This window comes from Microchirus variegatus (assembly GCF_963457635.1).
Source record: "Microchirus variegatus genome assembly, chromosome: 1".
In the NCBI taxonomy this organism is placed as follows: Eukaryota; Metazoa; Chordata; class Actinopteri; order Pleuronectiformes; family Soleidae; genus Microchirus; species Microchirus variegatus.
The window spans coordinates 37167831-37179911 of NC_139802.1; the positions used below are offsets into that span (position 1 = coordinate 37167831).

General features: G+C 39.0%; 1 protein-coding gene across 1 annotated transcript in view; it reads left to right on the plus strand.

The window, feature by feature from the left end:
- fibcd1b (fibrinogen C domain containing 1b) overlaps nucleotides 1–12081 on the plus strand; it is a gene marked incomplete at both ends in the record, with an annotated part of 112837 nt that overhangs the window by 60373 nt on the left and 40383 nt on the right. The window contains one exon of the mRNA XM_083901989.1: nucleotides 11701–11797. Coding sequence (XP_083758115.1) covers nucleotides 11701–11797 — 97 coding nt within the window. The remainder of the gene's footprint in view (nucleotides 1–11700; nucleotides 11798–12081) is intronic.

Genomic DNA, 12081 nt, shown 5'->3' on the forward strand with positions numbered 1-12081 from the left:
AAACACGGTCTTAAAGCTCAGGGTAATGTTTTCTATTATTACTATTTTTTTTTTTTTTTAAAAGGAAGGGACTAAAAATGACCCAGGCATAAATAATGAATGAGAGTAGATATGCAGCGGAGTTGTGTTATCAAATGGTGCTTTTATCAGAAGTACTGCAATCACTCTCAAATATTCAGTTCGGCTAAGAACTGAAATGTAAAAAAGTTTGTGATTGAATGTACGATTGTGTGCGTGTTGAGTCCGTCTGTGAGGCCTGGAGTGCCTTTTTTTTGAGCATCCCAGAGTGTGTTGTAAAGGGTTTTTCTGGATCTCTATCTGTCACTTAGGTTCTTCAATATTTCATGTCTGTTAGTTTATTGGTTTGGAAAAAATAAAAGAAGGGGAGAATCCAGGATGGATGTTTTTGTACTTGAGTCTTATCTGTAAGTACTTTGTCAGGCAGGGAAATTGAAAAGTGCAATCTAACTTTTGTCCAAAACACAATCCCTTTTCTACAATGTTTGTGTATACGGCTGTATATAGTATAATATATTTTATATTTGAATAAGGAGGCTGACATCAATTTTTTACCCTCATTAGCTCACATTGTCGGAGGGGGCAGTTTATTGTGTTGCTGAAAGAGAGCATGAGCCGTCTACACTGGTGGCATTATCACAGATCGTCGTGTCAGACATGTCCTTAGGATATTAGTGCCATTAGCTGAGGCTGGGTGCAGGTTATTGTGAGGGAAGGTTGCAAAGGTGTGTGAGAGCTGCTGCAGGAACATTCTCTGATTTTTATCTTCTTTTTCTCTCTCTCTCTCTCTCTCTCCTCCATAACCTGAAGCATGAATAGGACTCCCACCAATGCCACTGCTATTGAATGGTTCATATCCAAGTTTTCTTTTTTTTTCCCGTGCATGTAAAAAAAAAGAAGAAAAAGGTTTTACAGTACATTATATTATGCTTTTATAGTCAGATCACATTGAATTCCCATTCTGGTTCATACTTCGCACACATGACCAGTTATATATACCTGGTATGTGTTCTGTAACTCCTGCTAGCAAGGACAATACTGTCAGCAGTACTAGAAATTCATTATCTGCGTTGTATTAAAGGTGCCATATGTAAGAATGTGGCCAAAAACGGTTACGACATTCAAATTCAAAATACCGAAGTATTTTAGGTTTTGTTTTCTGACCTAACTGGCAACCCGTGGTGACTGACTGATTGGTAGACGGCGGTAGGTGGCGCCACATGCCAAAATGTGATTTCAAAACATAAACATTATTTTTTTAATGAAAATATTTTGGCTGTACTGTTGTTGTTGGTGAGATAAGTTTGTTATATGAACATTATTCCTGAGTCTCTGTGACATATTAGGAGGATTTTATGGCCAGTTGCGTTAGATTTATTACATAATGCACCTTTAACCACTAATGTTGTTGTTTGTTGGCTGTGATAGAAGAATGGCAAAAAAACTAAATCATATCCAATCCACCTTTATTTATAAAGCACTTTAAAGAGAACGCAGTCGGCCAAAGTGCTGTACACAGACATGACAAATACAAACGTAAGAAACAATAAAAGACAGTAGAACAATTAAAACAATTGTAAACACCAACATCTCAAACTGAGTTAAAAGCCAAAGAGAAAAAAATGTGTTTTAAGCACTGCAGTAGTCCAAGTTGTGATAAAAGCACACACATAATACCTTATGTCTGATAATATTTGATCAGGATGCTCTTGTGAGTTGCTTTGTTTTTATTAAAAGCTTCATAGTCTTCCCATTTAGATAAAAACAATCCACCCCAGATATTCTGTTATTGTAGCAGAAGTGATACATTTTAATATTCACTTTTATCCTGACACACACCTACCAGTTTGAGTAAAAAAATAATCTTTCTCCTCAGTGGTGTTTGTCATGCCCATACACAGATTGTTTTTTTTTTCAAATAAAGCTTCTAAAAGTCTTAGAAGATATCTACTAATATGTTTGCCATACGCAGTTCAAACATTACAGTGAACCAGGTTTCTTGTTTGTGCATCTTTAAAAAAAAAAAAAAAAATCAGGTTACTGCTGAGAGCCAAAAATAATCCTTTCTTTGACTGAAGTCCATGTAAATACATAAAGTGTGTGTGTGCGTGCGAGCAAAAGAGAGATGGTGTATTTGCGATTGTGCGATTTGTGTTTCTCCTTCTGTTCTCGCTCGCTGCCGCTGTGTTCAGAGCACATCTGTCTTTCTGATAGGATTATAAAACATCCCCCCCAACAGATGTTAGCGGTCCTTTCTGAAGATAGAGATTCTGCAGAGTGCCGCGGATTTACGAGCGCTTTCATCAGACGTTGTTGAATTTGTCACCATATCATCAATATTCTTAACAATGTAATCAAATTGTTGGCAATTCCTCTGCTTGCTTTTTTTTTTTTTTGATCTGTTTAAATCTATGAAAGGGAGTGTGAGGCTGGTTTTGGAGCAGAATCTATTAGTCTTGACACTTGTATTTATCCTTTTCTATACTTTATGTATGCTAGTGTGTACGTTTGTGTTTTTGAGCATTTTAGTGTGTATCTAATGGCTAATCTATTAACTGCTCTCCGAAGATGTTTCCCATTAACTTTATTTAGTCAGTATATAGAGCCGCAGCACTCGGGGACATCTGCTGCCAAAGCACCACACATATAAACATAGTGTGTTCACAGTGTGTACATGCCAGGAGCTAACAAGCTATTGGCACATGTCCTATTTTCCACCCCGTCATATGCCAGACTGTAAATCTGCCCCAATCAGCTTTGGAGTGCTTGTGGTGATTCTTCGCCCGCTCTGGTGTGTCAGTCAGGGTGTCGCTCTCTGCAAACAGTGAGCTCCGAAATAGTTGACAGAGAGCCCCGCTGAAGAGCTTAAGGCAGCTTGTTAAGTCGCTTCCATCTCCTGCAGAGATTACAGACGAGCTCAATGTGATCATGCCAGCGCAATAGCCCTTTAGCGAGTGTTGGGTGCGATGGATTGAGAGATTTGGTTTGTTAATACAATTTGGACCATTTTGCTTGACGTGTTTGTTCATTGATAAAAGAAAAAAAAAAAAGTTTACCCAACATTCGGCATTGGCAAATTCGCAACGCGACGGCCACAGACGTCACTTCTCTAAAGAACTGTCACAAATTCCTTGAATGTAGAGCGGGAGCACAGGAGACGTTAAACTGCCAGTGCTTTGTTTATAGGGCCTTGCTGACACAGACACTCTGGAAAAAAAAAAATGTGTTACAGCAACCACTGTCCCCCTCAATGGTACTTTCCTTCATCTGTATGGCCTGTCTGCCTTTGTGCTTTACTGTTGCGTCAATAAAACGATGGCTGGTGGGGAAAGAACCTGTGTGGGAAACTCAAGTTGTTCTCCTGTTTACATTGTTCTATGCACAGTTTTATAAAAATAAAGTAGAAAGATATCTCTTTATTTTACTGATGATTTGTAGTTTTTGTTCATTTTGAACAAGTTCAGATACAGATGTATCAACCAGAACAGTCCAAAAGGGAGAAAGTCTAGTTAAATCTGTCTCCCATTTCTCATGTTCAAAAATTTGAATAAAACTATGTTCACTCTTAGAAATAAAAGTGCTATGTAGAACCATATAAGGTTCTTCGGCTTGTCCGCATAGGAGAACCCTTTTTGGCTCCAGGTAGAAGCTTTTTATGAAGGTTCCACCTGTAACCCTTTTGGAGGGTTCCACCGAGAACCCTTTTAAAACCCTTTATTCAGGAAAGGCTCAACATGGTTCTTACTGGAACCATTAGTGTTACCAAGAACCCTTGAAAAACCCTTTCTTTGGGATGGTTCCAGGTAGAACCTCAGCCCTTGTAGAAGGACCCTTTTGGAACCCTTATTTCTAAGAATGTACTACATTAACTCTGTATATCTGTACATTTATTTTTTTTTTATTTTTTTTTTTTTTAATTATATTTATTTTTATTATTATTATTATTTTTGTAATTAAAAAAAATATATTAAAAAAAATATATATTATTATTATTATTTTTTTTTTATATCTGTACATTTATAAATACAAGCAGCTCCATTACACAGTTGTATTTATTACATGTTCAGCAAAGTATCCCTTTGCTGTATTTCACCCTGACATCCGGACATTTCAGACAAATTCATCATGACGGCAAATCCTTGGTTTTTCTTTTCACCAATGTCATATCTTTTTTTTTTCCTGCGATATTTACTGCTTTCTCATTCCAACCGTTCCCACTGTGCCTCGTGTGACTCGAACAACTTTAGCAACTGTTGTTGTAACAAACAGCCAGGAGCGGCAACTGACATCACCGGCCTTCATAACAACCCAGCACAGGTTAAATACCTGGGTCTTACTGGCAAAGCCTCTTTAATGAGAGATTAATCATCCTTAAAAAGATCTTGACTTTGTTCAAAACCCGGGTGATCCAGTCAGTTCACACCTGGCATTAAAAGGTGGGTGACCACAAGAGATCAGATCTATATACTATCTATAGACTATAATGGACAAAAAAACTAAAATATTGTACCTCAAATGTGTCCCTAAAACCTCATGGATGTGTTCTGTCCAGTGGCGAGTGGATCACAGAGAACATATGGACACAGCCCGACAACAAAGTCCAGTTGTCCTCAGTTCAACTATCCCTGGACAGTGCTGTACTCAGTGGCACAGGAATGACAGCGACGTGGCAAAAGTCTCCTCTGAGAGCTGGCTTGTTTTGGGCTTTGTGTGCTGGTGTGCGTAGAACAGATTGCAAAAGGAATTAATTAGCTGCAAAGGAAAAAGGAAAGAAGTCAAAACACTGCAATGTGGAGACAGACTGACGAGAAGGTTCCAGAGATAAGAGACGAGAGGAAGAAAGGAAAAACTGTCCCAGAATAGTTTTCTTTCATTGTAACTCTGCAGATGACGAACAGAGTAAAAAAAAAAAGAAAAGTAATTTGCTGTAGAATTCAATGGCAATCAATAAAAAGCCTTCTGGGGAAAAAAAGTGCCTTTGTGTTCAAATCATGTCTACATGGGTGATGACTCAGAATTATTCTGGCTATTATTAATGAGTCACGTTGTATCTTATTGATACTAGTACGAGGTGATTTTGCTATTTGTGACTAGGACAGAGGTGCACTCTAGTTAATGTACTTGGACAAAACCTATTTAAAACATCATTTTCAATATTTGGAACACAATGAATGTAACTGCTCTGGATTCCATTAGCCACCCCATTATGTTGTTCACTACTGGTATACAATATGACCACAGGCCAAAGTTACTATTGATTTTGTAGCTCGGTTTTTTTTTTGGATTGTTCTGTACTTATTGTTATGAAACACGGTGGCCTTGCAAAAAAAAAAAAAAATCTTTTAATACAATTACTGCTATGTCACGAATGCAGTTCTCAGTAAGGGCTGTGCCGACAACATCATCTGCCCACACCAAACTCTCAGCTTTTGACCTTGACGTAAATAACTTTAATGTCAGACTTGTCAGACTCTTGCTTAGACAGTGGGTGTTAGAATTTGTCAGTTGTGATGTTAAGCTGTGTCCCAGCGGAAACCCTGTTGTCGCGTGTACGACGTGATTGAGCGGCCGAGTGTCATAAAAACGGAAGCACGTTCAATTGTAGCAGCTCCCTTGTCCCTTGTTTGAATGTGAGGTGTGTGCGCTGCCTGCTTTATGTTCTAAAATGTTCACATTACATTACATATATGTTACATTATTAACTGTACGGCACTTTGGTCAACCGTTATGTTACATTCGCTTGTGAATAAATCTGATTGGATTAGACGTAGAGCATGTACTACCGTGAACTTATTTGCTTTCTAAACTACGCAGACCTACTTAATGCATTCATGCGACACATAGATGTTGACACTGACGTAAATACATATAGTGCCCACACACACACACATTTTATTTCGGACAGCCGGCTCTACTAACCGGCTCCTCCAGATCGAGTGCAGAAGTGTAATTGGGCGAGACATTGAGATAGTAAAGCACTTGAGTGGTATTCAAGACTGGGAGAGCGCTACATAAATTCAGACTATTTAGGATTCACACACTGTATGTATCTTTGCATTAACAGCACCCCCCCCCATAATCCCTGGGTTACATCTACCCCCACTGCTGGCTTTCCTCCTGAAAGTGTAACTAAACCCCTAAACCACTTTTTGCAGGTGAAAACCAGTGTATATGTGTATAATGTCATTTGCCGAACCCAGGTGCAAATCTTCAAAGTTTAGTGTATTGAGCTACTGCATTCAGATTTTGCCATCGGTTTTTTTAGTCCACTCTTGTTTCACTGGGACATGCTTTCAAGGCTTTCTGTCCCTGACTGTTTCGTTGCCTTTCTCGCTCCATTGCTTGGAGCGTGGTGTGAACAATTGAGAGTCTCATCAATACAGACCAGGTCCCCTCTGCAATGCTCCCCACTCTCCCTCCCCCCGTCCTCAGCTCTCATCCCACTTCTTGGCATGTTTTCCCCAAAATTGTTCATTGCACAGATTTTTTTTTGCCCAAATTATTCACATTTTTGAAATATTTTTGAACGTTTGTCCAATCAACGCAGCATGGCGAAATTGGGACTTTTTTTTATTTAATTTCCCAGAGCTTCCTTTTCCGTCGAAATCAGTGACCGTGACAGTGTGCAAAGACCTTTCATCTGGGAATCGGTGTTTTGATTTTGTTGTTGTTATAATTAGTCTATGACTAAAATACCATTTGGTTTTACTTATATTTTAGTCATCTGAGATGTTTTTGTTTAAGTCGACAGAAATCTATGAAAATCTAATGTGTTTGTTTGCATTATCTATCTATCTATCTATCTATCTATCTATCTATCTATCTATCTATCTATCTATCTATCTATCTATCTATCTATCTATCTATCTATCTATCTATCTGTTAATATATTATTATAAAAGTTTGGATTCACGACATATGGAACATTTTTATAGTTTTATTTTAGTTGTCTTAACAATCAAATACATCAAATCCAGTTTTTATTTTCGTTTGTTTACATTTGAAGGACGGTGAAACATTATATGTTTTTTATTTGTTGCGTCAGTAGATTTCATCATAGTTTTTGTCACATCAACATTATTTTCATATACTTACCGTCTCATTTTTATTTTTTGTCAGTGAAAAAGGAGAATGGGGGGGGGGGTTTAGTTATCCTGATGGTATCACTGTGTGAACTATATATCTGCAGGACACACACACACACACACACTGACATACACAGATACAGGCGTACAGGGTCAGCGTGCAATTACACCTCAGAGGGCCTCTCCAGTCTTACAAGGATGCTTGATATCGGAGCAGGCATGGCAAATATGACAACAGTGTTAACCCTAATGTGAGCTGAACTGCTTTGCTTGTTAACCTGCTTGCCGTGGAGTGCCGCTTCATGTGACCGCTGACTCACGGCGGCAGTGAACTACAGCCAGGTGCGCATGGTATCTGTTGACTGTAGGTTTCTGGGTTATACAAAAAAAAAAAATTCCTCAGAACGACAGAATCAACAATGCGGCAGTTTTCGTTGCCCGTTCTTTCCGTCTCCAGTCTCTCCAGAGAAATGCTGTGATATTTCAAGTGGCTCCGCAGTGCAGCTAGAAATACACTGTGATAATGTGAACAGTGTGTTTTTTCCATGGATGAATATGAACTGGATAGAGCACCGCCCCTTGCTTCAAAAAAGTTTTTGACTTCCGCGTTTATTTCCGGGTTATGGGGCCCATAGAGCATGCGCAGTAGTGTCACTATATAAAGATCTATAAAAGCCTGTGTCCATGTCTCGAGGTGTCCTGTGGACACTTTTACAGTCTCCTCTTTTACTATTGCGGTCAATGGGAAAATTGCTTTTGGGCTCCATGGGGTTTTCTGTTGCAGTACCCACAGTGGCCACCATGTAAAAATTGTCTTCAAGGCAGAGGGGGCGGTGCTCTATCCAGTTCATATTATTCATCCATGGTTTTTTCTCAGAGGTCCCAGATAATTTGAATGAAAATGTGATGCTTGAGTTTGTGATTTTCATAAAGTATAGTTTGTTTCTTTCTCTCTTTTCTCTATCTTTGTGTTTTTGCATGTGTGTGATTTATTTGGTTGTGGTGTGACTTAATACAATTTCCTCACCTCCTGCTGCTAAAACTGTTAGTGCCGGGGGGGGGGGGGAAACAATTAGGGATGCATGGAAAGGAAAAACATCAAGTTCACTTTTAACATGGAAATCATCTATTGCAGTCCTCTTGGTTTCTCATTTCAATGTGGGTGAGAAAAGAAGTGCTAAGCGACAGTTGAGGCGAAGTCAAAATGTTCAGCTTATGTGGTTCATACACTCAGGGACAGTCGTATTCGACTGCATGACGATGCTGCGTTGTTTGTTCAGTCAAATGCAGCAGCCTTTTTTTCCCCCGATGGCTTTTAGAGTAGGCGTTATTGTTTTCATCGCCGTGATGGCCTTGTTAGCAGGTTATTGTCCGTGGTGCGTTTTATGTCGTATTATAATGTGTCACACTGAAAGAACAGCAACAAAAAAATAATCCACATGCTGACAGTAATTAATTTTAAGTGCTCATTGAAAGCAAGTCAATCTAAATTTGTTAGATTATATAGTCGTGAAAAAAAAATAACATAACATACAGTATGTCATAATACAGAGCTTTTTCCGATCATTCCGATGCCCTTGTGTCTACAACATCAAGGGCTTAAAATAGCTAATTGGCTTGGTGTAATTTAGACTGTATTCGTCTGCCAAACCCTGCAGATGTAGACACCTGATGCCATGTTTTCAGTGTAATCGGTTGACATGAATGTTAACACATCTCTGTTTAACACGTACTTTGTGTGCTCGCAGGAGGCGCAATGTTTCTTTTAAAGCCAGAATGTGTGTCAAAATATAATTTTAGTTGAATTATTGTCTTGACCTATGCACGTCTTATTCTACAGACTGAAGGGAAAATCGCTGTTTCTCTCGGAATCTGCACAAATGTCACAAAGTAATCATGTTAAATACGTTTTACTTTTTTTTAATACAAATGAGAATAATGATGTTAAAAAATGACCATTCCCTCTCGTATCGCAAATCATATCGCTGTCAAAACGATCTCAACTCTATATTTATTCATGATGTTCAGCCCTGCTTCATGTAGTTAGTTCTTGTGTGTAAAGCAGTTCTGTTGCCACACTCCATCCCTGTATATGAATCACTGATGTCATTATTTATACAGCACATACTCTACATCATACATTAATACTCAAATTAAAAGCAGTAATATATATTTCAATGAAGTGAAAAAACATATTCCCGATCTGCAGTGCCAAAATTCAAACCATATCTGCGTTTCTCGTGAGAAATATATTTTTTTTGTGTAAAATAATACGTAAATGGTGGGAAAAAAACGTAAAAAAACTAGTTAGTCTCACTTCATTCAAATTTCATGTTCGGAGGCTATTTCTGCACAACTGTCAACATAGATCCCCCATGTCAGCTTAAGGAAGTTAAGAAGTAAAATCAATGGCGTTAATACAGATACCCAAGATACTTTGGATGATCTAATGCGAAGAGACTGGAGCAAAGCCTGCGAGAGTCTCATGCAATAGATGATATTAAATCCCTTTTGCGTCTTTATATATAATTGACGGCTTCATACAGCAACTCTGCATGCCGTGATTTTTATTCATGCCTCAAAGAAAAGATGTCACAGGGTTGTAGGAAAGGGGACTTTTAGAAGCAGAAAGAAAGAAAAGCAAAATATGGCTGATCATATTCTAAAAAAAAAAAAAACAATGTATTGATCCAACCAGTGTCTGCAACCAGTCATATTTTTTTCAAATCCTTAATATAAGCCATTGTTGTCCTTGAACCATGAATGACTTGCACAGCTGCTGCAGTGAGTGGCATGTCACCTCGCGATGATTGATACCTACAAGAGCATAAAATGCTGCTTCTGAAAAAACTCCCCATTCAGCGTTGACAGTGTTTACTCCTGCTGCATTTGCTGAAAACTACACCGATTGCCTGGAAGAAATTGTATTGCCCTGTTATTTACGTTAATATTTATTCAGCGAGACAATTTTAAATACTCTTTTGACTGATAACTCGGTTTGGCGACGGAGCGCTGATACTGGTTATTTTACACTGCAAACAGCTTTAGAGTTTAGAGTTAACAGAACAAGGGGCGCACAATCTCTGTCAAGGCTGTTTGTTTTACGTGTTTGTGTGTGGTTAAAAAAAACAAAAATGCTGTAATTACGCTGCAATTGAAGAATGCTGGGAAGTATTCAGAAAGACCTTAATGGGGAGTCGAAGAGAAAATTGTGACAAAAGATTGCTTTTGTGATGAAATAGTGTTGAGAAATAACAGTAATGCAGTTGTGATGATGGCCATGGTGAAGACAGTTTGCGATGATAAAGATTTCAGACTCTTCGGGATTTTGGTCTGGTAAGAAATAAGGGTTCCAAAAGGGTCCTTCTACAAGGGCTGAGGTTCTACATGGAACCAGTTGCTTCTGAAAAACCCTTTCTTCGGGAAAGGGTTTTTGGTAACACTATAGTTCCAGTAAGAACCATTTTGATCCAGAGAACCCTTTAAAACCCCTTTCCTAAATAAAGGGTTTTGGAACCCTCCAAAAGAAGGTTCTCCTAAGCCAAAGAACCTTATGTGGTTCTACTTAGCACTTTTATTTCTAAGCGTGTACCATATATGGTCTGTTCCGTCACACTAACCCTAAACTGTCCTTTGTCAGTTCAACATTGACACGGTTTTCAAAGAGCTAATTTCTGTTCTCATTTCCCTTCCCTCTCTGCCTGAAACTTGGTATGTCACCACGTTTAGCGAAAAAGAGAATATTCGCTGATGCAGATACCGCACCTTCACACCTGTGATTGAACGCACAGCTGAGATCAATTAAAGTTGCTATAATGCGTTTCCACACAGCACTGCTTTATAGAAGTTCATTATACGTGGGGGCAGAAGAAGAGAAATCTCATCTACAGTATGTGTATTTTGGGATTGTTGTTTTACGAATTTGGGGGATTTCACTTAAAAGTGAGGATTCCATGGCCGTTCGTTAGAAAGTCGGTCACAATTTAATGGATTTTCCTTTTTATTAGCTTCCTTCTGTAGTGGTAACAGCATTTGCATTATTCATTTGTTAAAGCGCAAGTGTTTGTGAGTTCATCTCGATTAGTTGCGAACGAGCTCAGCGACCAATACTTGGACTTTGAATGACTCATTACTGAGGAGAATGAGACTGTTGTGTTGAGCAGAACTTACACCCAAACGCAGGGCTTAGACAGGGAATAACTACTTTTGCTGCGTGAGCTGCAGGATCATGACCTGTAGACATGAACAAATGCAGAATCAAACAAGCTTCAGGTCAGCATGAGAGAAACTGGGACTTGAGCTCGCCTGTAGCACTATTACCAGGTTGATGGATGGAATGATCTAGCAGATTCAAGATTGCTGTGTATACAGTTAATGTGGTGTATGTGCTGCAGGACTTGATTCGTGAACGGATCACAGATCAGTCATAGAATGGGACAGAGACCAAGACAAAGGATTGGGGGAAATAAGCATTCATGAACCGCCCACATATCAATTGGGAGGCGTGTACTTTGACTTCTTTTTATTGAAACTTGCTTTTAATCCTTGTACTTATAATTTGTATATATATTCTTACCTTGCCCTCTTTGTTGTCCAGGTAATCCAGCGCAGGGAGGATGGGTCAGTCAACTTCTTCAGAGGATGGGAATCCTATCGTGAGGGATTCGGCACAATTACTGGTGAACACTGGCTCGGTAAGTGGCTCGGCTTTGTTTGTGAGTGTGTGCGGTGAGTATTGTGACCTTAGACCGTGCTATACTAACAGTATAGTACAATAAGGTTTTCATTGCTCCTGAGGCCAACCTGAAACCTTAAAAGATCTTAATTGACGACGTATAAGGTGTAAACCTGCTCCTCGGGTGTAAATAGTCTCGATTATTGCTAGTTTCAGGGCTTTTTTAAGTATAATATGAGTATAATTAACGCCTGTTTGCATGTGATGCCTCTGAACATCTGGCTGCAAAACGTCAAAACGGTG